This window comes from Gorilla gorilla, chromosome X, assembly GCF_029281585.2.
Source record: "Gorilla gorilla gorilla isolate KB3781 chromosome X, NHGRI_mGorGor1-v2.1_pri, whole genome shotgun sequence".
Lineage (NCBI taxonomy): Eukaryota > Metazoa > Chordata > Mammalia > Primates > Hominidae > Gorilla > Gorilla gorilla.
In genome coordinates, this window is record NC_073247.2 from 135,336,579 (window position 1) to 135,363,390 (window position 26,812).

The 26,812-nt window shown below is 37.3% G+C and overlaps 1 protein-coding gene across 9 annotated transcripts in view; it reads right to left on the reverse strand.

Moving 5' to 3' along the window:
• Nucleotides 1-26,812, reverse strand: part of THOC2 (THO complex subunit 2) — a 134,029-nt gene that overhangs the window by 80,126 nt on the left and 27,091 nt on the right. For all 9 annotated transcript variants that reach the window (XR_008675688.2, XR_010132507.1, XR_010132508.1 and 6 more), the window contains exons 3-8: nucleotides 26,566-26,657; nucleotides 23,179-23,230; nucleotides 17,393-17,463; nucleotides 16,429-16,550; nucleotides 15,728-15,861; nucleotides 6,241-6,407 (exon numbers count right to left, since the gene is read on the reverse strand). Coding sequence is in view for 6 of the 9 variants with exons in the window: in XM_019019537.4 (XP_018875082.1) it covers nucleotides 6,241-6,407; nucleotides 15,728-15,861; nucleotides 16,429-16,550; nucleotides 17,393-17,463; nucleotides 23,179-23,230; nucleotides 26,566-26,657 (638 nt within the window). In the remaining 3 variants the exon portion in view is untranslated. The remainder of the gene's footprint in view (nucleotides 1-6,240; nucleotides 6,408-15,727; nucleotides 15,862-16,428; nucleotides 16,551-17,392; nucleotides 17,464-23,178; nucleotides 23,231-26,565; nucleotides 26,658-26,812) is intronic.

The following is a 26,812-nucleotide window of genomic DNA, read 5'->3' on the forward strand; positions in this document are numbered from 1 at the left end:
ACAATACTTAATTCTTTACCTTGTTTATGATGCAGAGACCTTTGTTCACGTGTTTACCTGCTGACCTTCTCTCCACTATTATCCTATGATCCTGCCACATCCCCCTCTCCGAGAAACACCCAATAATGATCAATAAATACTAAGGGAACTCAGAGGCCGGCATGGATCCTCCGTATGCTGAACACCGGTCCCCTGGGCCCCCTTTTTTTCTTTCTCTATACTTTGTCTCTGTGTCTCTTTCTTTTCCAAGTCTCTCGTTCCACCTAACGAAAAACACCCACAGGTGTGGAGGGGCAACCCACCCCTTCAGATCCATATATTGATTATCTACACTTGGATGTCTAAGAGACATCTCAAACTTAACATGCGCAAAGTGAATTCCTAATTCTCCCTCCCAACACTCCAAACCCAATCTACCTGAAATTTTCCCTAAGTTGGTGACAACACTATCTTTTTAACTGCTCAGTCCAAAAAACTTCAGAATAGTCCTTAACTCTACTTTCTCACATCCTATATCCAATCCATCAGCAAGCACTATTGGTTTACCTTCAAATACATTCAGAATCTCATCAATATCCACTGCTGCCACACACAATCAGACTGATCCATTGAAAATCTAAGTAACCACACACACACATGCATTCTCTCTCTCTCTCTCTCTCACCACAGACACACATGTACACACCCAACTCACGTCACCATTGGAGGTTGCTATTAAAGAAACTCCTTACTCTGATAGCTCGTAATTAGTGGGAAAATATTAATCATTTGTCCTGCCTTTCCAGTAGGAACCGTATTTCAAGGAAAGCAAACAGCCTGAGTTAGTAAGGGACAACTCTTCTTTATTAGAAGAATGACAGCTAATAAATATATAGGGCATGATAAAATTAGTAAATCATCAATTTGGAACCCCTAAAGGGAAAGGTGGCTCAAGCAAAGGTCATCCATGGATTCTAAACCATTTAATGTAAAGTTGATAAGAAACTGGATATTCCCAGGCTGCCAAAGTATCAACCTGCAGATAATTTGTTATTGAAGGGAAAGGTGTTGGGGGGGTGGGGGGATGCCATTGTATAACTGAGGAATCAGACTATCACAAACTTACTGAACCATTTAAAGACAGTCGAACATTAGATGCTACATAATCTATAAAGTATTTTTGCCATTAAATATTTTACCTGAATATAATCAAGCCTTTAGACCTAACTCCAAGTATAGAACAAATACAGGAAATAAAGAACAAATAAGATGAAAAAGCAATTAGATAAATCCAAAAGATGAGGTCTTCTAGGAATGGTCTCATCAATAAGTCAACGCCATTAAAAAATGGAGAAGGTGGGGAACTATTCTAAATTAAAAGAGACGAAGAATCTTGACAATCAAATACAACATGTGGTCTTTGATTAGATCATCATGTGAACAGACCAGGTGTAAAATGCATTTTGGGGACAATTTGGAAAATATGAATACAGTCTAGGTTTATCATATGACAGTAATCTAATTATGTTATGAAATTGATCCTGGAGGATCACCTGAGGCCGGGAATTCGGGACCAGCCTGACCAACATGGAGAAACCCCACCTCTACTAAACATACAAAATTAGACAGGCGTGGTGGCAGCCACCTGTAATCCCAGCTACTCGGGAGGCTGAGGCAGGAGAATCGCTTAAACCCAGGAGGCAGAGGTTGCGATGAGCCGAGATTGTGCCATGCGCTCCAGCCTGGGCAACAGGAGTGAAACTCCATTCAAAAAAAGAAAAAAAAAGGAAAATGCCCTTCCTTTTAAAAACTGTAAACTATAGTATTTAGGAAGAAGCTTTCATGATATTTGTAACATAAATTAATATTTTTAATATGGCAACATGTTAATAAACTTAATTGTAAGTAATGGGGTTATAAGTATTCATTATACTATTCACTCTTTTCTACATTTGAAAATGTTCACAAGAAAATGAGAGAGAAACAAAATGTAAAGCTAAGTTAGATCACATCACTACCCTACTCAAAACCCTCCACTGACTTCACTCAGTATCAAAATCAAAAACCTTGCACTGGCTCTGTGATCTCATCCCCCACATCTCTGACCTCATCTCCTACTGTTCTATTCAATCACTCTGATACATCCACACTGACCTCCTTACTGTTCTTCAACACATCAGGCATGCTCACACCTTAGAGCCATTGCATTGACTGTTCCCTTGGCCTAGAGGCTCTTCCTCAGACATCTATACAGTTTACATCCTCATATCCTTCATGTCTTTGCTTAAATCTCAACTTTTCAATGAGTATTCTCACTATTCTAGTTAAAATTGCAACCTACCACTCCTGATCTTATCTTGCTCCGTATTTTTCCCCATCTCATTAATTATTTTCTAACATATAATTTACTCAGAATCTAAACATCAAAAAAAGTAAGAATTTCTGTTTACAGATATAGCCTCAGTACCTAGTACACTACCTTGCACAAATATAGATGCTCAATCTATATTTCTTAAATGAATGAATTTGGGGTATGTATAATAGGGTTGAACCACGGTACTACCATTACTACTATTACTGTGTTTTGAATCCAGAAATCAAAGAGCAATATGGATGAGACCTATCACCTCCTCTTCCTTTCCTGTAACAAGACAACTCCAGACAAGTTTGTCTTCTGGTACCTTCACACTTTCTTGTACTCCCTTCCTGTCCTTTGTGTTGTCTCTCATGCTGTCCCCAAATCCTCTACTGTACAAGTTGAGTATCCCTCATCTAAAATGCCTGGGACCAGAAGTGTTTTAGATTTTGGAAATTTTTTTCAGATTTTGGAATATTTGCATACTGGTTGAGCATCCCAAATCTGAAAACCCAAAATCCAAAATGCTCCAATCATCTCCTTTGAACATCATTCAGTGTTCAAAAAGTTTTGGATTTCGGAGCTTTGTGGATTTGGGATGCTCAACCTCTCACTGTCGTTGATATCATAGAATAATACTAGCATTAAGGGGAAAAAAAAAGAAGCCTATTAATCCAAATAAGACCCAGCTGGTCAACATGTGAGTTGGGGAAAGGGATTGTGAACATTTTCAGGTAGTGATGGGAAAAGGGTATGATGGAATTAGGCCAGGGACCAATACACAGATTGACCATATATGCTTGGGAGCCAACTCTCAAGGTTACATCACCTAAGCAGTTCCTGATTTTCAAAGCTTTCCTTACTTTACCTTCAAGGCCAAAACTTTTCAAAAATATCTGACATTTCTTCCCCTACCCTCAGTGGCCCTTAAAACTGCAGATTCTCACAATGATAAGACTTTTTTTTTTTTTTTTTTTTTTTTTGAGACAGAGTTTCGCTCTTGTTGCCCAGGCTGGAGTGCAATGGCATGATCTCGGGTCACCGCTACCTCCACCTCCTGGGTTCAAGCAATTCTCCTGCCTCAGCCTCCCGAGTAGCTGGGATTACAGGCATGTGCCACCACGCCCGGCTAATTTTGTATTTTTAGTAGAGACAAGGTTTTTCCACGTTGTTCAGGCTGCTCTCAGACTCCCAACCTCAGGTGATCCACCTGCCTCGCCCTCCAAAAATGCTGGAATTACAGGCGTAAGCTACCACGCCTGGCCCATAAGACAGTTCTAACAATAGAAACAAAGGGATGGTATTACATAGAGCAATATGAGGGTTAGTCATTCCAAGAACAAGTTATTTCTAAATTAAGTATTTCTTGGCTAAGTATTTCTTATATAAGAAAAATGGTCGTTGTCTACAAAAAAAAAAGATTATTCAAATACTGTTGACCCCCCCCGGGTATATTTTAATTCAGCTCAAAAAAGTTACATTATTTATAAGGAATGTTTTCATACAAAAAGATTTTAATTCTAAAACTCACATTCAACTAACCTGATGTTATGCAGGTCATTATTCACTGTCATATGCTCTCAAACCCACAGTCTCCAAAGCCCTAATTTAAATTTTAATTAATCATGTACAAGTTAAATTTCAGCCAACCTGTCACTAAAGCAGTTGGCTTCATGTACTCAAGCCCAGAGCAATCATGGTGGCTCTTAAAATCTGATAGAATGCTTGAATCTCTCTTTCCCAATACCAAGAGTGGACTTTCTGAGACGGAGTTTTACTCTTATTGCCTAGGCTGGAGTGCAGTGGCACGATCTTGGCTCACAGCAACCTCCACCTCCCAGGTTCAAGAGATTCTCCTGACTCAGCCTCCCGAGTAGTGGGGATTACAGGTGCCCGCCACCACGCCTGGCTAATTTTTTCCTGTATTTTTAGCAGAGGCAGGGTGTCGCCACGTTGGCCAGGCTGGTCTCAAACTCCTGACCTCAGGTGATCTGCCCGCCTCAGCCTCCCAAAGTGCTGGGATTACAGGCGTGAGCCACTGCACCCAGCCGCCACTGCTCATTTTTGAACAAAGGTATTATGCTCCTGCCCAAAAACCCTACCATGTCTCTTGTTTGGTATTGAAAAGCTATATGCTTTTAAACTCTCGTCTGCTTTCTCTTCTGTCTGCTGGAGCATCCCAGATCATAGAAAATACAAGATGAGCAAAGGCAGTAGGTACCATATCATTTAAGAATACTAAAAGGAATTATCTTATTATCCTGACCTCACACTCCAAGAGTATAGAAACAGACACTCCTCTACACCAGAGTAACCTCAGTGCCTAGCAAACAGCATAATCATAAACATTCAATGAATGCTTTCTGACTAGCTGACTATCCCAGGCAAGTAAACAAATTAGCAGAGCTATACCAAAAGGTAAATGGAGGCCTTATTACATTAAAATCCTCCATGCTATCAAGAGAATTGTCTTCCTAAAACATAGATCACTCGTTTACAATTAGTGAGCATTTACTATAGGCTAGGCAATAAATTAATCCATAGGAATTAGTAAAACATAGAACCTGCCCTATATGGTTTACAATCTGGCAAAGGAGATAGATACAGCTTATTCACCTGCCCTATATGGTTTACAGTCTGGCAAAGGAGATAGATACAGTTTATTCTAAGATAATCTGATGGGTGTTAGAAGTTATGTGTCAAGTTTTATGAGAATACAGATTAAGAAGTGACTAATTCTGCATGGGTAAAGAGTCAGCTAAGCCTTTACAGAACAAGCAGCATTTGCTCTTAAAGAATAAATATGAGTTCACAAGATGAAGAACGGAGAAGTGAGAGGGTTGGGTAAGAATGGTTTCTTAGTTATAAGGAACTACAGGAACAAAGGTTCATAGCAATATCTATATCTAAGTTCAAGAAATGGCTAGTCACTTAATATGACTAGAATATTAGATTTAAGAAAAAAATAACTATAAAGATAAGGCCGGAAAGAACAGTGCCAAATTGTGAAGAGCTATTTCTGCCACATTTAGAAGTTTGAATTTCATCCTAGAAGTAAAGGTTTTTGACCAGTGAAGTGCCTCAGTTAGGTCTCTTTAAGAAAGCAACAATAACAATAATATGAAAGATGGATTGAAGTAGAAATAATCAGAGACACAGATTAGCTTGACCGCTATTTTAGTGGCTTAAGCGAATAAGATGTGCCTTGAATATTTATTCACATCCCTAAAAAATTCCAATAGCCATTGTTTATAAAATAAAATTCTTGATCCAAGCACAGTGGCACACGACTGTAGTCCCAGCTACTTGGGAGGCTGAGGTGGGAGGATCACTTCGGACCAGGAGTCTGAGACTAGTGTGGGTGAGATCCCATCTCAAAATAAAAAATAAATAAATAAAAATAAGATTCTAACTCTTTACACAGTATTCAAAGCCTGTGACAATCTAAAGTACACATACCTTCCCAATTTCATTTCCTATCCCTTCTTTTCCCATCTTACAACCCAGCCACATCAGACTATGAACCATTCCTTCTATCTCTATATATTCACACTGCCACATCTTGATTCTCACATTGTTTGTTACTTATGCAGAGAAAACCTTAATGAACTCCTATTCATCCTTCAAGGACCAGGTTTAAAAAAAGACACATCTATAAAGTCTTCCCTGACTCCACCTCTCCCAAGGCAAAACTTAATAATTCTTTCCTCTAGGCTTTCACATCACATCATTCATACTACCAATATAGTACTTATCACATTGCATTGTTAGCTATCCATTTATCTATCTCTTCTGCTAGAACGCCTGAGATGAGACCAATCATTTACAAATAAAACAAATTAAATTATATAAACAAGATTAAGAAATCAATCTCTAAACATACATACATACACGTTTTTCTTTACCTGGTAAAACTTGAATTTGAACCCAAGAATATGACACAGTGTTTGCGGTTCACACATACTCATGTAAGATTCTAACAAAGATATAAAGAAGTCATCGTGTTCTGGCCTGCATTCAAACACTTCTAAAATGACATCCAAAACTCTATTGGGATCCAGATTAAAGCATCCTGCAACAGATGAGACATACAAAAATTTAAAAATGATTATACATCATTTCTAGTGAAGCCATTAATTTTCAGGAATAACTCATATAGCAAGATAAAAATGTTTTTAAAAACAACTTTCTTTACAAATTTGCTTCCTCTCTCCCAGAGGGAAATAAATCCACTACACATTTTTACAGATGAGAATGTGACTTTCCCAGAATCACAGAACGGGTTAATGACAGAGCTGGGTCAGTATAGTCCAGGACCAGTGATACCAGTCAAATAAACATTCCTCTATGCCACACTTTGCCTCATCAGTTCTTGATTACTCGGGCTAGTGAAACAGGTCCACATTATTAATTCTTGGAAAAACACGAAAATCAAACAATGCATTTTACAAATTAAGCAACTAAAGGGTTTTTTTTTTTTAAATGTTTTAGGCAGAAGTATTTGGAATGCTGATAAACAGTTAAAAGTCCAGGTTCACAAAAGTGGACCATCATTTTTAAAATCATTTTTATTTTATCTTACATATACTACAGAACTATAAAATATACCACTGATTTATATCCATGGCTTTTAGTAGCATTCTAAAGGGAAAAGTGGTATGCTATTTATCCTAACAGATCAAAGAATACCAAGGGAGTTGGAGGCTCCTGGTTTATGTCAGTTCCCACATGCCTTTCATCAAGCTGAATGAGATTCTAGTATTTTAAAATATGTATATTTCATTAAACATAGTCCCTAAATGCAAGCTAACCACTTCATTGGGCTAACAAATAAACACTGATTTCTTCTAACACTGGAGGAAAAAAGAACTGTGATAGATTTAGGGACATATGTTACATCTAAACACTTATACCTTATGGATGAGTTAGGGGATTTTTCCAAGAAAATTCCTATGTAATTTCCATAGGTTGTATGTCCCAACCCTTTGGTAAGATGATATCTCCAGTTACTTATATTAACGCCACACTTATTTATATTAAATGCTATAAAACTAATGTCATTTCACGTTTCATACTACCTTAGCAATCACTTAGAAAACCAAATCCTCCAAATACAAGTTTTCCCTCTTTTTATGAGATCCAAACTTAAGAACACATTTTCTTCCGCTTCTCATACTAAGGAAAAGAAGGACTAAAGCAGTGATCATGTCTTACTCAAAAAAAGCTCCATATTTTCATAAACTCTCCAAAAAGACGTTTCCCTTAAGTTCTAGGAAGAAAACTTCTAAATATTTTTACCTCCCCCTGTACTTCAAAAAAGTATGGCCTATGAATATAAAAGTGATTCGAAAATAGCAATTAAGATCCTTAAATGCTGCTGATGGCAATGTAAAATGGTACAACCACTTTGTAAAATTGGCAAGTTTCTTTAAAATTTAAACTTATACCTACCATATGACCCAGCCTAGGTATTTACCCAAGAGAAATAAATGTCTATGTCAATACAAAGATTTGTACACAAATGTTCACGGCAGGTTTATCTGTAATATACAATACTCCTCAAATGTCCATCAACATATAAATGGATAAGCAATTTGCCGTATAGGATAAGTGGAGTAAGGAAAAGTACAGTGGACATACTCAGCAATAAAAAGGGAAGAACTACTGATACAGGTAACAGTATGAAAGAATCACAAAATAATTATGCTGAATGAAATACGCCAGACAAAAACAGTACACACTGTATGATTCCATTTATAGACAAATTCTAGAAAAAGCAAATTAATCTACAGTAACAAAAAGCAGATCAGGCCGGGCGCGGCAGCTCACACCTGTAATCTCAGCATTTTGGAAGGTCAAGGCGGGTAGATCACTTGAGTCCAGATGTTTGAGACCAGCCTGAGCAACATAGCAAAACCCTGTCACTACAAAAAATTAGCCAGGCATGGTGGCACATGCCTGTAGTCCCAGCTACTCAGGAGGCTGAGGCGGAAGGATTACTTGAGCCAGGGAGGCAGAGGTTGCAGTGAGTCAAGAAGAAGAAAATTGAGGGGGAATGGGAGAAATGTGCACTATCTTGTTTGTGGTGTTTTCACAGATGTATACATCTGTTAAAACTCAAATTGCACATCTTAAATATCTGCATTTTACCGTATGTCAATGAAGCCTGAACAAAGATGAAAAATGCCTTCACACTGCTGTAACACTGATGATAGATTACGGAAGTAAGATCTAGCAAATTCTCAAATCATGTAACTTCTCCTACATTAACTAAATATAAAAAATTAAATCACTAAATAAAAATGAATTAACACTCTATCACATAAGACAAAAGAGACACTGAATATAATTTTTGGCAAACTGGCTGGCTTATAATTACCCATTAGGCTACATACACAAAACTCATAAATAAAGAATAGAACAGCAACATGTTAGATTAAAATCTTTTAAGTGCTTCATTCACATTGCTTTTAAGTTTACATTTTCAGTATGCTGAAATGTGAACCACTAGCATTATGTTTTATTTAACAGCATTACTCCATCAAGGCTATTCTATCAGTGACCTTTACTGTCAATTACCCACTTTCCTTCTAGGTGCAATTTAAGGCAGTAATCTGAAACAAGAGGTATGTGCACTTTTACTTATAACAGGTATCACCTTTGCATCTTTCATTAAAGAAAAACTGGCTCATGAGTTTTCTATTACATATCTCAGGTGCCATAAGTCCAATTAATTTTATCCATAAGATAGAAAAGGTAGCCAATTGAAGGTTTAGAAAATTATTTTCATTTATTATTATTTTTAGAGACAGGGTCTCGCTCTGTTGCCCACGCTGGAGTGTAGTGGTGCATTCATAGCTCACTGCAACCTCACACTCCTGGGCTCAAGTGATCTTCCCATCTCAGCCTTCCAATTGGCCAGGACTACAGATGCAAACCAACATGCCTGGCTAACTTTTTTGTAGAGATGGGGTCTCACTATGTTGCCCAGGCTGGTCTCAAACTCCTAGTCTCAAGTGATCCTCCTGCCTTATCCTCCCAAAGTGCTGGGATTGCAAGCATGAGCCACCATGCCCAGCTGAAAATTATTTTTAAAATCTTAGCGTTTTAAGTAACAGTTAAACTAGTTCGTATACAGTGAGACTCTAATAATAATCAGTAAGTTTGAATATCCAAAATGTTTCCCTAATGGCAGCTGTAGTAGAACATAAGCAGTCTTGTATGCAAACATCTTAGAAGAGCTTTGTCCAGCCCAAGCACTGATAATCATGTGATCTTTAGAGAGATCACAAACCTAGCTCCCTACCTCTACCACCAGCTACATTAATACACACAGAAATTTATATATATATACACATATATATATTTTTACATATACATACATACACACACACACACACAAACACACACACATATGCCTTTATGCCTTTTGAGGAACAAACAAGAAACCATATTTAAAGAGAATAAGTGGAAAAATAAAGAAACTGCAGATCTACAATGGCCATAGATGCCCTCCTTCATTTAAATAAGTATTAAATAACTACCCACTATGTGCCAGGTGCTTGTGATTCTCCAGGAAAATAGAAGAGAGGAGAGAGGGGGGATAAACACAAAGAGGCAAGAGAAAATTTCAGGGGTAGTGGGAGCAATGTGCATTATCTTGTTTGTGGTATTTTCACAGATGTATACATATATTAAAAGTCAAATTGTATACTTTAAATATAAGCATTCTACTATATGTCAATGAAGCCTGAATAAAGCTGAAAAACTATAGCGATTAATAAAACGGTTACGCTACCCTTGAGGAGAGTTCACACCTTTTGAATGATACATCTTTGAAGAAATGCACTAAAAAGCAACTGGAGTTTCCCCAAAGATAGAAAAAATAACCAGTTATGTTACAGCGACACTGACTAGGGGCAAGAAATATGATCAAACTGACAATGACAGTTGTAGAAATTAGGCCAAATTGAGATCTTAACAGGAAAATAAAAGACCAAGATAATATTGCAGACATAACTAGGAGAGATGTCCAGCCTATAAATTTCAGGCAAGAAAACGGAATTATAGCCTCAATCATCATGTTCCTGAGAGAATGGACCTTAGGAGACAAAGAAAATCATGTTTTTAACAAAATGAAATGATCTACAATGTAGAAAGAGTTTCTTTAGAAGCTAATAAAAATCTATGCTAGACTATTTCTAAGAAACACTATTTACAAAAAAACTGCACATCTCAAAGCAAGAACCAATGAATAACAAAATAAAAGTATGATCTAAAAAACAGTAACAAGGCCAGGCATGGTGGCTCACGCCTGTAATCCCAGCAATTTAGGAGGCCAAGGCAGGTAGATAGCTTGAGCTCAGGAGTTCGAGACCTGCCAGGGCAACATGGCAAAACCCCGTCTCTACAAAAAATACAAAAATTAGACGGGCATGGTGGTGTGTGCCTGTAGTACCAGCTATTTGGGAGGCTGAGGTGGGAGGATGGCTTGAGTCCAAAAGGCAGATGTTGCAGTGAGCCAAGACTGTACCACTGCAATCCAGCTTGGGCAACAGAGCCAGACCCTGTCTCAAAACAAAAATAAAATAAATAACAACAACAAAAAACCCCTATAGTGGAAACACTAATTGCTGTCTTCTTTTTCATACTATGAAGGGAAAACTTCTAACATGTAGCCAAGAAACTTCAATAATGTAAAAATTTAAGTAAATAAGGCAGCCAACTTCCCTTTCAAAGAAATAGGAAAAAGGTGGCACAATAAGATGTGTCTAAGCTGAATGGACCCTATATTCAGATTGAACCAAAGATAAAATACTAAATACACTCAAAATCATGTAGTCAAAGGGGTAAAATGTCCCATAATCTATCCAAAAATAAAAATCGTTTGGCTTAAGGATTTATTTTGTTTTTAATGTTACTCTGGTCACTTGAGAGACTGAAGAGGCAAAGACTCTCACTCTACCCTTCCCTAGCCAAATCTATACCCTTTGACACCAGGCAACAAATGAAGGTCTTGAGGTTTGGTGAAGAAAGCTCTGGTTCTGCGAGCAAAGGTAAAGGGGTTAGAGCCTAGGCCAAAAAGGTTCTGGACCACTAAAATCCAAAACCAGGAAGAACCATTTTCACTCTCTAAAGCTACGCTCAAATAAGCTAGCTCCGTGATTCGTTGTTAGGCAGAACTTTTGATTTAGAGCAAGAATCAGCAAACTATGGCTTGTGGGTTAAATCCATTCAGCGGTCTGTTTTTGTAAATAACATTTTATTGGCACACAGTCACATTTACTTATGTACTATCTATAGCTGTTTTTACGCTGTTTTTACACTACAATGGCAGAATTAAGTAGTTACAACAGAAACCATATGGTCCACAAAGCCGAAAAATATTTACTATCTCACTCTTTATAGAAAACACTTGCTGACCACTGATTTAGAAGAAAGGAAAGGAAAGAACACTTAGCAACCACCTGTTTTTATTATATATATTTAAAGTGTACAGCATGATGCTCTGATTTTTTTTGAAGGGCATCAAGAAGAGTAGAGTTCTTACCGTTTAGTTCAGCAAACAAAGGAGTCCACCTGTGATATCCTTTCCTCCAATTTCTAAAAGATGTTTTTTTGCCATCTTCAAGCTATGGCCACTTGTATGGTGTCTATGACTTGGCAGCTCAATAGTCTACTGTTCACTATTCATTCATATTTAATAAGTTGTTCAAATTTAGTGTCAGATCACAATCACCATGCAGATGCATAATGGTTCTGCTTCCTTGCTTGCGCATGCAGTAAACAGCCCCAAGTTATCCAGCAGAATATAAAAATTTTGATGTGCCAGAATCTTTTAGGAGCAAATAACTGCCTTTTTTTTTTTTTTTTTTTTTTTGAGACAGTGTCTCACTCTGTCACCCAGGCTGGAGTGCAGTGGCACGATCTTGGCTCACTGCAACCTCCACCTCCTAGGTTCAAGTGATTCTCCTGCCCAAGCCTTCAGAGTAGCTGGGATTACAGGCATGTGCCACCATGCCCAACTAATTTTTGTGTTTTTAGTAGAGACAGGGTTTTACCATGTTGGCCAGGCTGGTCTCAAATTCCAGACCTCAGGTGATCTGCCCACCTCGGCCACCCAAAGTGCTGGGATTACAGGCTTGAGCCACCACATCCAGCCAAATAACTGCCTTTTAACTAAAGGATGATAAGTAAGGATTTATCCTGGTCAGACCAAGTACCCTGAAAGTATGTGCACCTAAAATGTATACTGCCCAAACTAGGTATCAGTTTCTGACACTGGCTGATGAAGGAGGTATTACCTGTCTAGACTGTTCCTAAACAGAAAACAATGGGAATAAACACAGAGGAACCCATCCAAAGAGGCCATGAAAAATAGGATGCTGGTCAGTGAGGTGTTCTGGACAGAATGAGACAAGGCCTGGATGAAGTCTGCACTAAGAGGGACTCCAATAAATGCTAACAACACTGAAAGAATACTCATTGGAATTGAAGTTTCAACCTCTATTTTCACATCAATGAAAAGTTTCATTCAGGCCGTGTCCGGGGGCTCACGCCTGTAATCCCAACACTTTGGGAGGCTGAGGCAGGTGGATCACTTGAGGCCAGGAGTTCGAGACCAGCCCAGCCAACTTGGTGAAACCCCAGCTCTACTAAAAACACACACACACAAAAATAGCTGGGCATGGTGGTGCACGCCTGTAATCCCAGCTACTCGGGAGGCTGAGGCACGAGAATCGTTTGAGCCTGGGAGGCAGAGGTTGCGGATAGCCAAGATTGTACCACTGCACTCTAGCCTGGGCAACAAAGCGAGACTCTGTCTCAAAAAAATAAAAGTTCATTTCTCAGACAATTGGGGGAGGAGGAAATCACCTAGTCAGAGATAAATAAACACTGAGACAGGAAGATGAACTTTCTAAAATTCTCCATATCAGGAAAAAAATGCTAAGAGTCAGTACAGATTATACAAGAATAGAGGAAATATTCATTCCTTTTTTACCCAGTATTTACTTATCACCTACATACCAAGTATTAAGGATAAGGTACCAAACAAAACCCCAGTCCTCACAGAGCCTACATCACAGGTGGAGGGGGAGGAGGTACAGAGCATATTATATGGTGATATGTGCAAAAAAGAAAAATAATCAGGGAATAGCAGGGAGTTTTGACGGGGTGGGCAGGGAAGGCTTCACTAAGAAGGTGATATTTGAGTGCTACTTGGTGGGTTAAAATATAGGTTTAGCCCAATAAATCAAATTGTTTATACTCATAGACTGTCCATATACCTCATGTGCTTGCAGTTGTGTTTGTTACACTGTTCTTCAGAAACAGGATCATAGCCTGTTCTCCCTGAGAGTAAAGTTCAAGAAAAGTAAGTAGTGTACATTTTCTAGTAAGATAAAAGCACACCTTCAAGAAAAATCCCTCTTTGAAATGTTCCCAAAATAACAAAGGAATAAAAAGGTATAAACTCACAAGAAATAGAAGAAACAGATGTCAACAAAAAAGGATATAAAGTAAAAAAAAAAAAAAAAAACATAGCACAGAATTTTTATGTGGGGAATACTATGTTAAGTAAGTATGACAGGATACAAGGAAAGACAAACTTATAGCAAAGCAGTACTGACAACCTTCTCGAGCTAGATCAAAAAACACTCAGGAAAGTGTGGCGCCTACCCTAGAAAGAACAGAAAGGGGCTGGGCACAGTGGCTCAAGCCTGCAATCCTAGCACTTTGGGAGGCCAAGGCGGGCGGATCACCTGAGGTCATGAGTTTGAGACCAACCTGGCCAACATGGCGAAACTCCATCTCTACTAAAAATACAAAAATTAGCTGGGTGTGTTGGCTGGAGTCCCAGCTACTCAGGAGGCTGAGGCAGGAGAACTGCTTGAACCCGGGAGGCAGAGGTTGCAGTGAGCTGGGATTGCGCCACTGCACTCCAGCCTGGGTGACGGAGTGAGACTCCATATAAAAAAAAAAAAGAAAAGAAAAAAAAGAGAAAGAAAGAATAGAAAGGAACTAAGGAACCACCATGGGAAGGTTTTTAAAAATGGGTCACTGCCACACAGTTAAGCAAGAGTCCCACAGCCCTAGGGGACCACCCATCTTGGTGTTAAATTGACAACTGGAAGAAACAACAAAGAAACTAGATCAGCTGCCAGAACTAGATTAACTTCAAAGAAAAGAGTAAATTTAAACAAAAGGCTATTTAGTTGGGCACAGTGGCTCATGCCTGTAATCCCAGTACTTTGGGAGGCCAAGGCAGAAGGATCGCTTGAGCCCATGAGTTCAAGACCAGCCTGGGCATAGCGAGACCCCGTCTCTTAAAAAATAAATAAACAAAAATTTAAAAAATAAACTAAAAGCTACTGACTTGTTGGTAAGAACAAAGGTGATTATAGTAAATATAGTTTTAATTGGATTCCTACACAAAGCACTAGAGGAAGGAGATAAGGATTGGGACACCTTCTCCCTCTTTCTTAGTCATATATAAACTCCAAAAAAAGAGAAAGAACCAAGAAGCTGAGGATAAGCACCCCTAAGATACAACTAGTGAGGCACAAAATATGACTCCTCTGGCAGGTCTCAAGACCCAGGTACTGCAAAATCTTCCCTAAGATAGCACAACACCTAGTAAATAATAGAAAAAACTCTTTCCACCTCAGGAAAATCTGGATTACCCTATTTTTCTAGTGCTCATTCATCTTTTCTACAGAAGTCAACTACTTCTTCCAAATGCTCAATGCAAATAAAAAGGAAACAGTAATGCTACAGGAATTCTACTTAAAGGGTAGGGAGAATAATAACTTTCCTATCTGTTACACTTTCACAACAGCTGTTGCACTTACTTTAAAAGGCTACTACAAAGATAAAATAAGTATCAAAGTCCCTTGTAAAGTTATTTTGAAAATCAAGTTCAAAATTACACATCTGTAGGTTTCAAAAGTTCACTGAAGATTTACTGTATTAAAGTTTTCATGTTTGCTTTTTGGTCCTCCATAAAATGGTTGAGAAATACTTAACAACAGAAATACTAGAGAAACGTAGGGCACTCTATCAGAACAGTCCATCCTGTTCTTTGTCATCCATTCTGTTTTGAAAGTGTTGGCTTACCACTCAGGATCCCCTCCACAAAAAAGAAAGACTAGACAGAGCAGGACCTAATATTAACATACAAGGAATAGTGACAATAAGATTTCTCACAAATATCATGCTAAATTTTATAATTACTGATAAACCATTAAAAGTAAAAGCTAAACACCTCTCCCATTCCTTAACTGAAAAAAAAAAAATAGATGGAATGCACTCATTTTGTCTTTATGGATATTCTCCAATAGCTAAAATAACTTGTTATCTTAACAACACATACTATACAGATATATGTCTTACCTATTAAAGATTTGATATTTTCTAAGATTAAATCACTAGTAATACTTCCAGATAAATCTTGCCCCAATTCAGCAATCAGCTTGGCATAACCTTCATTCTCTTCTCTTAACAAATTGAATTTTTGCTGCTTATAACTGAAATCAGATAAATATCATTAAGGGGATAAAATTAATTTTAATTAACAAGCTTGCACAGAGTACTGTATTCTCACTGAATTTTCTTATCTCCAACCTACAACAATCCTAAGAATAGTTGTTGAAAGTTTACCTCTTTGTGTACCTTTTAGAGTAGAAAATAACAGTGATTCATATGAGAACCCCAATATTAATTACATAGGGAAAACCAGTAACACAAGAAAAGGATATTGTTAATATCAGGGAACAATAACATATCACTATTTCCATCTCTAAGAATATACCCTGAGTACAGCCACAGTCATAAATTATTTTATTGCTAATGATGAAAGCATGAGTATTATTTTAACTTTGAATATGGGCAAAAGTAACAATGGTTTTGCACAGGTAAAGGTCACTGATGACTCAATATTAGGCTACTTTTAGAAGGCAAAAAACACAAGACATGCTAACCACAAACAAAAAAAAACAATCTTCAAAGTCCCCTTAGAAGCTACTAGCATTCAAAATATGAACGAAAAAACATACTCAGATACTTGATCTGCAACATAAGATACGTGTACTTACAAGAGTTTTGTCTTGATTTTAACTGACTTTTGATTGAATTGCTGTGATTGTTTGATAAGCCCTAATGATTCCAGTGTTTCTGGATCCAGGCGTTCCTTTAGAACTGTGTCTGAAACTAAATACTGTATTAAAAAATATTAAAGGTCATTTATTCCTTAGCATTGCATCCACAATGTTAAATATATTCAAACTAAAGCTTCCTAAATAAGAATACAAAAATAACATTCTCTATATAACAAACTACAATTTATAAAAAGGCTTAGAAGTTCAATTTAACAAATATTATGACTCCAAATATTGAAATATTTAATAAACAGCTTTCAAAAAATTCACTATAAAATTATATGCATGTTGTATACTGCCTATAAATGACAAGAACTACAGATGAAATTTTCAATATGACTGCATTTGGCTTATCTGGATTTTCACCGAATACAGCACTTAATAGCCTCCTACTTTAAGTTAAATTCTAGTATAGCAAAGACAAGCACCTTCTTCCAGGTCTCAACCATGGCAGTTCTCCCTGGTTCTAAATTTATGAACACAAATGGTTTACCAGACAACAATCATGGCAAGTTCTAGAATTTATCATTTTTAAACTGCCTCTATTCTTTTACTCTTTGCTTAACAGTTTATGAGGGAAAGAAAATCCATTTAAAAGCTGTCTACAATCATTTCTACTTACTTTATAAATGCTTACCTTTTTCTTAGGAACTTACTAGGTCAGGAATATCACCAAAGGTTTTAAATGTATAGATAGTTTAAGTGATATGGATATGGTTACATGCTTATTTCATAGAAACAGCATATCTTATTTCACAAAACATTCCATTTCAAAACCCAAATCTCACCTTATGAGAAAAGTCAACTGAATGTCAATATCCTCCTTCATTAACATGATTAACTTCTATTACAACTGTTTAATGCAGATTTTTAAAAGGGAAAAATATTTTTAAAAACTTACCAAACATGCTAATACCAACTGTGTAAAATAGTCTCTCTTGCTTTTTTCTTCTAAACAATTTGTCTCAATATCTATAATGATGAAGAAGAAAAAAGTTTGATTGATTTTTCTAGACTCCCCAGCACTAAAGTAAGATACTTATTTTCTTTGAAACTAACTAATTTTAAAATGCCTCAATCTGAATTTGGAAAAATTCAAAACTATGGTAACATGAGATGTTATATGAATGCTTTAATTTCTCCTAATACTGGAGATTGACCCTGTGACCTATGACAGATCCATAAAACAGTACATCAACTACACTGGAGCTACCTGCTATGGCACTGGAAGCAACAAAGCTTCAAAAAATATTGTTCGCAAAAAATGAAACATTCAAACAAAGTTTAAATGACCACTTGTCAGAGATGCTAAAAAAAAAAAAAAGATTATTTTAGGTGGAAAGTTGAACAGGGTTATAACAAAGATTTCTTCTGACTCTAAAGAGCCTAATACTCAGGCTGGGCGCAGTGGCTCACGCCTGTAATCCCAGCACTTTGGGAGGCCAAGGCGGGCGGATCATGAGGTCAGGAGTTCAAGACCAGCCTGACCAACATGGTGAAACCCTGTCTCTACTAAAAATGCAAAAATTAGCCTGGGGTGGTGGCACACGCCTGTAATTGCAGCTACTCAGGAGACTGAGGCAGGAGAATCGCTTGAACCCGGGAGGCGGAGCTTGCAGTGAGCCGAGATCGTGCCACTGCACTCCAGCCTGGGCGACAGAGTGAGACTCTGTCTCAAAAAAAAAAAAAAGATCCTAATACTCATGAAGATCAAACCCATGACTTTCGCCACCCTGGTCAAATTACCATGTTCTAACCAAGCTACCTGGCCACCAACCTTATGAAAAGACAGTATTACATATTTTTGGCCGGGTACAGTGGCTCACACCTGTAATCCTAGCACTTTGGGAGGCCGAAGCGGGTGGATCACCTGAGGTCAGGGGTTCAAGACCATCCTGGGCAACATGATGAAACCCCGTCTCTACTAAAAATACAAAAATCAGCTGGGCTCAGTGGCACACATCTGTAAGTACAGCTACTAGGGAGGCTGAGGCAGGAGAATCACTTGAACCTGGGAGGCAGAAGTTGCAGTGAGCCGAGATCACGCCACTGCACTCCAGCCTGGGTGACAGAGTAAGACTCTGTCTCAAAAAAAAAAAAAAATAACATCTTATCTTGAATTATAATTCTAGTCAGTAAATAGAAATTATTCAAAATTTTTATCTTCCTACTGAAATATTTAAAAACTGAGAGTTTCAGTAAATTATTCAGAAAATTTGTCAAAAAATTTTCTGATCTGAAGTGTGGAAGAAAAAAAACAATTAGTGCCAAATGCCAAGCACCAAAAATTTCAACCAGCATTGGCAGGATTACAAACAAGGCTGATCTCAGGATTACTGCTTTAACTGATTATATACCATTAACCTAATTTTACAGTGAACTCATAATTTAGAATATGCTATAAAGAGAAGCACTGGTTTTAGTGAAGTAATAAAAATTGTCATCTACATGTTCTACTGCCAACACTGAGAATCAAAAGAGAAGGGGATTTTTCATCAAACATATCCACATTTTCCTGGCCCTTGACTTTCCCTTCTTGGACAGTTGCCATTTCTACATATCCTGGCCACTGTAGCTAAGCACACAGTTAGCTCATGTGTATTAAGGAAATTTTAGGGTGTAATTTATGCAATGTAAATTACAGTACAATCTCAATTTCTCATTAAGATTTTAACCCATGTGTATCTCACCAATCCTTTTCAGGGACTCCCAATTGTTGCCCTGCTATCTGGTTTTCTGGTCCCTCCTCAGTCTAGAACTTTAAAGATACTGATTTTAAGGGATTGGGGCTAAACTGGGCCCATTCTTTTACCCAACATCTATCTATGCTCCAGGGCCCTAAAGTCCCTAAGATCTACCTCTCAAGGTCCCTAAGATCAGGGGCACTGGATGGCAGATTCATCCTCTTCAAGTCAAGTCTCTCCTCTCAGCCACTTAACCTGATTAAGACACTTACCCTCTGAGGGTTTGTGAACCTGGAATGAATTATTTTAGCTCATTAATCTTAATTCTTAGAATTGGATAAATTACTTAAATGTCTAACCATTCTCTTGGGTTCTGACAATGTTAGGAAACGCTTAAAAGAGTCTCAGTAAATTTCTTAGCTGAGCTATCTCAACGATCAGTCCAGGACTCTATTATCCCAACTGTACCTTCCCTGGTTTCTTTATTCTTTTTGCTCTAACTCATAACACCATTCTAATAAACTCATTTATTATCCCTGACTCCTTTACCTCGAATAAATTCTCTTTAATTTCCCCTATGATTTCAATAAAAAGCCCTCAGCTATTTCCAACTCTAGTGCCCAGCATCACCAATTACCTACCCCAGCCCAGAGGTCCCATCAGCATATCAACTTAAAGCAGACCCCCCCTTTCAATAGCTCTCATGCCCCCCCACCTTCATACTATTAGTCTGTTAAAGTTGCTATCAGCCGGGCGTGGTAGCTCAAGCCTGTAATCCCAGCACTTTGGGAGGCCAAGGCAGGCGGATCACCTGAGGTTAGGAGTTTGAGACCAGCCTGGCCAACAGGGCGAAACCCTATCTCTATTAAAAATACAAAAATTAGCTAGGCTTGCTGGCACATGCCTGTAATCCCAGCTACTCAGGAGGCTGAGGCAGGAGAATCACTTGAACCCACGAGGTGGAGGTTGCGGCGAGCCGAGATTGCACCACTGCACTCCAGCCTGGGCAACAAGACTGAAACTCCATTCTCGGGGCGGGGCTGGGGGCGGTCGGGGGGAGGTGGTGAGGGGGTGGGGAGGAAGTTGCTATCTTAACCCGGAAAGTGCAGCACTAATTTCCCTTGTAACTGTCAACATTTAGAATGACAATATGATGTAATAAAAAGATCATAGGCTGTGGAGCCAAAGGGACCCAGGTTCAAATTCTGCCTTACTGGCTTGCATGGCCTTGAAAAATCACCGCTTCGCTGAACCTCATTTTTCTGATCTGTACTCCTACCATCTTTACAGGAGTTGATGTAAGGATTAAAACAAAGATTAAATGCTTAACACAATGCCGAGAACATGGAAGGTACTCTAAAAGCAGAACTTAAATTGCTATCATTATTATTGTCATCATCATCATCATTATTATTAGAGGTAGCTAGCATTCTTACTCCTATTCCCCATCCTTGATCTGGGATCACACTTGAATCATTTTTTTTCTGCCAAGGGTGAGGGTAGGTGAGTGAGGGAGCAGGTGAGGGAAATCCTCTTTCCAAGTTTGCCGTCATAATCTTGCTTATAAAAATGGACTGGATAGGCCGGGCACGGTAGCTCACGCCTATAATCCCAGCACTTTGGGAGGCCAAGGTGGACAGATCACTTGAGGTCAGGAGTTTGAGACCTGCCTGGCCAACATGGTGAAACCCCATCTCTACTAAAAATACAAAAAAATTAGCCAGGCATGGTGGCAAGCGCCTGTAATCCCAGCTACTCAGGAGGCTGAGACAGGAGAATCACTTGAACCCAGGAAGCAGAGGTTGCAGTGAGCCAAGATCGTGCCACTGCACTCAGTCTGGGCAACAGAGCAAGATGCCATCTCAAACAAAAAATGGACTGGATAGGCTAAGAGAAATTTCCCAAAAGCAACCAAGCATCATCTTCATGAATTCATGTTACTCGTAAAAGACAATGACTTGTAACAATAATTCATATTACTAAATAACTATGAAGGGAAAAATATAATCTAGTAAGTCAATAAAGAAATTACTAGGGCCAATAAGCTGATAATTGATGATTACCCAAAGAAAGATATACTCCTGACACTATCAAGGAACAATAGCTTCCACAAAATGTTACCTACAAATCAGTCTTACAGTCTTACAAATTTATAGTAAAAATATTTTTAACTGAAATTTGTTTCATGATGTATTTATTTGCAAAAAAAAAAAAGGTAATATCTTTAGTGCCTCACTAAAAATTTTAGCTTAAAACATTTTTTGGTTGGCTTACATCAATCCAACAGATACCATGAACATATACTCTATCATCCAAACCAGGATAGTTATGAGAGTAAAAGAGGGTACTATTAATAATTAGCCAGTGAAAACAAAACAAAACTGGGACATGTGGTCATCTCATCAATGGTCTTCTCTTTTCATTTATCACTCCCAGTCCACATACATTTTGACCTACTCCCAACATTACCGGGAACTTAGGAAATCTGAAACTTTCCGAAGGATCAAGCACCAGGATTTATATTTGTCAAGAACAAATTCTAAATTCTCAGTAAGATATTTAAGTAATTTATCTAATTCTAAGAATTAAGATTAATGAGCTAAAACAATTCATTCCAGGTTCACAAACCTGCAGAGGATGTCTTATTTTAAAGTGAATATTGGCCGGGTGCGGTGGCTCACACCTATAATACCAGCACTTTGGAAGGCCAAGGTGGGAGCATCACTTGAAGCCAGGCATTCAAGACCAGCCTGGGCAACATAGCGAGACTCTGCCTCTAAAAACTAACTAAATAAATAAAATGAATACAATAATGTTTGGCAATGTCTTCTATTAGATTCAAAGTTACAGAAAGCACAAGACTGGGCCTAGTGCAGTGGCTCATGCCTATAATCCCAGCACTTTAGAAGTCTCAGGTGGGCAGATCGTTTGAGCCCAGGAGTTCCAGACAAGCCTGGGCAACATGGTGAAACCCCATCTCTACCAATATATAATATATACAGATATATATAAATTACATATATACATATATATAATATATATTACATATATACCTATATAACATATATACATATATATTATATATACACATATATACATATATATTATATATACACATATATAATATATAATATATATCTGTATATATAATATATATGTGTATATATATATATATTTTATATGTATATATATATTTTAGCAGGGCATGGCGGTGAGATAGGAGGATCACTTGAGCCCAAGAGGTTGAGGCTGCAGTGAGCCAAGATCACACCACTGCAGTCCAGCCTGGTCGAAAGAGTAAGACCATATCTCAAAAAAGAGAAGAAAAGAAAAGAAAGCACAGGACTGACTGAAGGGAAAACTGTGCTCAGTTATTTTCATCTAGATCTAAAATTAGAGAAAAAAATTATAATAAACATTATTGTTTAAATCCATGCCATGGGATACTACATTTCATTCTAAGTCACAGAAATACTCCTTTTTTTATCTTGCATGAACCCTTATTTATTCTGGAAAAATAAAGAAGTTGCTATTCCCAAAGCTGATTTCTCATCCTCAAAACAAAAGTACTTTTGATTACTTTGGCTCTTCTTGCTCTTTCTAAAATTAAGAATCAAAAGAGTACAAGAGCAAAGTAAGTATTTCTTGAGAGTCCTAAGTCTGAGATTCTGACATCATTCATTGAAAACCTGCATTGAATAAGATTATTTGGTTACCAAAATCTCAGAAAACTTGGCCTTTTAACTTGAAATGACTTAATTTAGCTCAAATTTATACAAATCTACATTGTCAAAAACTCAAACAATTTGAATTATACCTCTAAAGCTTGTTTATAACATTGATTATGACATTTGACTTATATTGCTATATTCTCTACAAAGAATCAATTTGCTTCTAGACTTGCAGAAACATTTGTAAAATTCTTAGTTTAAAACATTTTATTTAACAAACATTTGATTTACCAAACAGCACATTACAGGTGAAATAAAGGCTTAATACCTACCTAATATGCAGAATACATCAGCAAGAATGGAGGGCATATCCTCACGAAATTCCTAATTTTAAAAATATAATTACAGTAAATAGCAAAAAAGCACACAGCAAGTATTAGGGTTTCATAATAACACTCTTCTGTGAAACTTAAAAACAAAAAATGGCTGGGAGCAGTGGCTCACACCTGTAATCCCAGCACTTTGGGAGGCCAAGGAGGGCAGATGACTTGAGCCCAAAAGTTTGGGACCAGCCTGGACCATGTGGTGAAACCCCATCTCTACCAAAAAAAAAAAAAAAAAAATTAGCCAGGCGTGATGGTGTACTAGCTACTCAGGAGGCTGAGGTGGGAGGATCATTTGAGCCCGGGAGGTGGAAGCTGCAGTGAGCCAAGATCGCACCACTGCACTCCACCCTGGGCAACAGAGGAAACTCTGTCTTTAAAAAAAAAAAAAATTGATTTCCAGGTGGTGCTGAAAAAAGATTTTTAAAAAACAAAAACCCCATCATTATATTGACAAATATTAAAATTCTTCAAGTAAACTTTCATAACAAAGAGGAAGAAGATAATGTTTGCAAAAAATGTTTAAATGTCTACCATGAAATAACTTGATAAAAAAACAGAAACCTAAACAAGCACTTTAGGAAATATTAAAGAGCACAAATGAGTAACATTTTTCCAAAGAAGTTTCGTTTTAGAAATCACGTGAATTTAGAGTGCCTCATACTTACCTAAAGGAAGACTGTTAAAAACTGTACATTTTTCATCCAAGACTTTAAATGTTGTGCTCATGCCTGAGTCAATATTTGATTTATGCAAAAATCATAATGGTATCAGAAAAACAGAAATCTTGAAAATACAAAACCAGCTAAAAAGCTAAAAGCTGGTTTGGGCAGTTTTCAGTTTCAGGAGGTACACGTACAGGTTTGTTACATGAATATATTTGGTAATGCTGGGGTTTGGGTTTCTATCGAATCCATCATCCAAATAGTGAACACAGTACTCAATAGGTAGTTTTTCAACCCTTATTCCCCTCCTCCCTCCCCGCTTTTTTGGAGCTCAATATTCTCTTTATTTTCTTTATTTACTCTTGTAGCCTTTGGAGAAAATGACCCAAAATCGGGCCAGGCACAGTGGCTCACGCCTGTAATCCTAGCACTTTGGGAGGCCGAGGCAGGTGGATCACAAGGTCAAGAGTTCAAGACCAGCCTGGCCAACATGATGAAACCCTGTCTCTACTAAGAATATAAAAATTAGCCGGGTGTGGTGGCATGCGCCTGTAATCCCAGCTACTCGGGAGGCTGAGGCAGGAGAATTGTTTGAATCTGGGAGACAGAGGTTGTAGTGAGCCAAGATTGTGCCACTGCACTCTAGCCTGGGTGACAGAGCAAGACACTGTCTTGGAGAAAAAAGAAAAGAAAAGAAAAGAAAAGGATCCTCCTGTTTCTGAATAAAAACTTCAGCATTATTCTAGGCTTGTCTCTTGACTTTCCACTCCCACGCTCAATTTTAGGGCTATTTTCCATTAGAAGGGATCATAGTTCACTTATTGCAGTTAACAGTTTGCTGGCAGTATAGCAACCCTAAAATTAGCCTATTTTCAGAAACTAAAAGAAATTCTAAAGAAAAATCTGGCAGCTGCAAGGAGACACACAAGTTACTCTTCTGTGGGTAAGACACTGGACAGTATATAGTACTAAGAGAAAGCCATGACAAAGACAATCAAGCTGCAGAAGTATCTATAAAGACATCATTAAGTATTCAAAAGAAAGAAGAAGCTATGTAAGAACCAAACACACATATATAAAATTCACTTGAACTATCCATTTTCAATAAATGAAAAAAGAATCAGAATCAGATCCCAAAAACAAACTAAAACCTATACCAATGCTCAATTTACAAAATGAAATAACCTTGTCAATCAGATTTTAGCCTCAAATTTCTTAAGGGCTCTGAACTCTGGTTGTGTCTATTTAAATGCAAGTACTCAGGCCACTTGAAGATCAGAAATAGAGTAAGACAAGAGTTTTCAAAAATGAAATATTAGTTGTTTAAGAAAGATTGGTAGCAACTGAATTTTTTTAACGTTAAAAAAAGGAATTTGACTACTCCAACATGAACTAATTCTGTTGTTATCAGCTGGAGATAATTTAGAGACAAAAGGGAAACTCACTGAATTCCTACTGCTCAAATACACCCCAATATGGGGTGGAAAATCACAACAGCTAAACTTAGAATTTCCTTAAGACTATCCCTGGGAAAGCACAAAAAACATACAAATATTACCTCCCCTGACAGAAAAAAAGGCTACAGAAGATTAAAGAAACACAGTAAGAGAAGTTCAGATTGAGACCAAGAAGCTTCAAATCCCACACCTTAATAAAACCTATTATAAAAGCTATTCTGAATTTTATTTATATACAAGTTCGTTATAAATGTATATATACACATATATACACAGACACAAGATAATTTTATTTATATACAAGTTTAAAAGCCAGCTTAATAATAAAAGAACAGCACGCCACTTGTAAAACCTCAAGCTTAACTACTGGTTTACAATTTGAAAGCCCATTTTCCAATTTAAATGGCAAACCACCATGAAAAATAGTTGGTCTGAATCTAACTTAAATTCTCCAATAAATGAAGGAGTGAAACAGAATAACCATGTAAAAGAGTTTTTTTTAATCTAGTCGATATTTTTTAAACCATAAGTAAATGAAAACTGGCACCAAGTGAATGTTAGAGCCAAACAATTGCAATTTAAAATAATTTAATCCTCAATTTTTAAAATATATTTAATTTCTAAACATAACTACAGACAAAAAATGGCTTATACTATATTGAGAGAAAAATATTTTAGCCAATTTACTTTTTTAGAGTGGCATTTTTAATTAAGGACACCTTAATTTCTTCTTTTTTTAAATTATACTTTAAGTTCTACGGTACATGTGCACAACGTGCAGGTTTGTTACATATGTATACATGTGCCATGTTGGTGTGCTGCACCCATTAACTCATCATCTACATTAGGTATATCTCCTAATGTTATCCCTCCCCCCTCCCCCACCCATGGATACCTTAATTTCATTACAGCACAGGCTTTTTTTTTTCTCCCTACCAGCTTACCTGATATTTCCTACTTTACTAACAACCAGATAAAAAGATTAAACTATCTGTGTTCCTGTCTGGCAAAAATGGGTTACCAATGTCACCTTAAAACATCCATTACTCACTTCCATAGTTCTGAGGGGAAAAAAGTTAAAAAAAGAAAATTTTAAAAATCCATCCACTACTATAATTTTGAATAAAATACAAGTTATAAACTTCAGGGATCTTTGTGTCAAAGCAAAAAGATATATAACAACTATTAACTTAAAAAAATATATACATACTTACACTAATGTCACTAAGAACATTAGATGCCTGTTCATGCTTTAGATTTCCTTTAATTACATGATATGACAATTCATAGAGAGCTTGCTGGAAATCTGTTGAACATAAGAGAAATAATGTAAGGATACAGTCTCTTGAACATGAAAAGTAAATCTATATATTTCCTATATCTCAGAATTATTATAAACATCAATAATGAAAAATATAATTCTAATGCTTTTCCTCTAGCAATTTTTTCTTTTATTTTCAC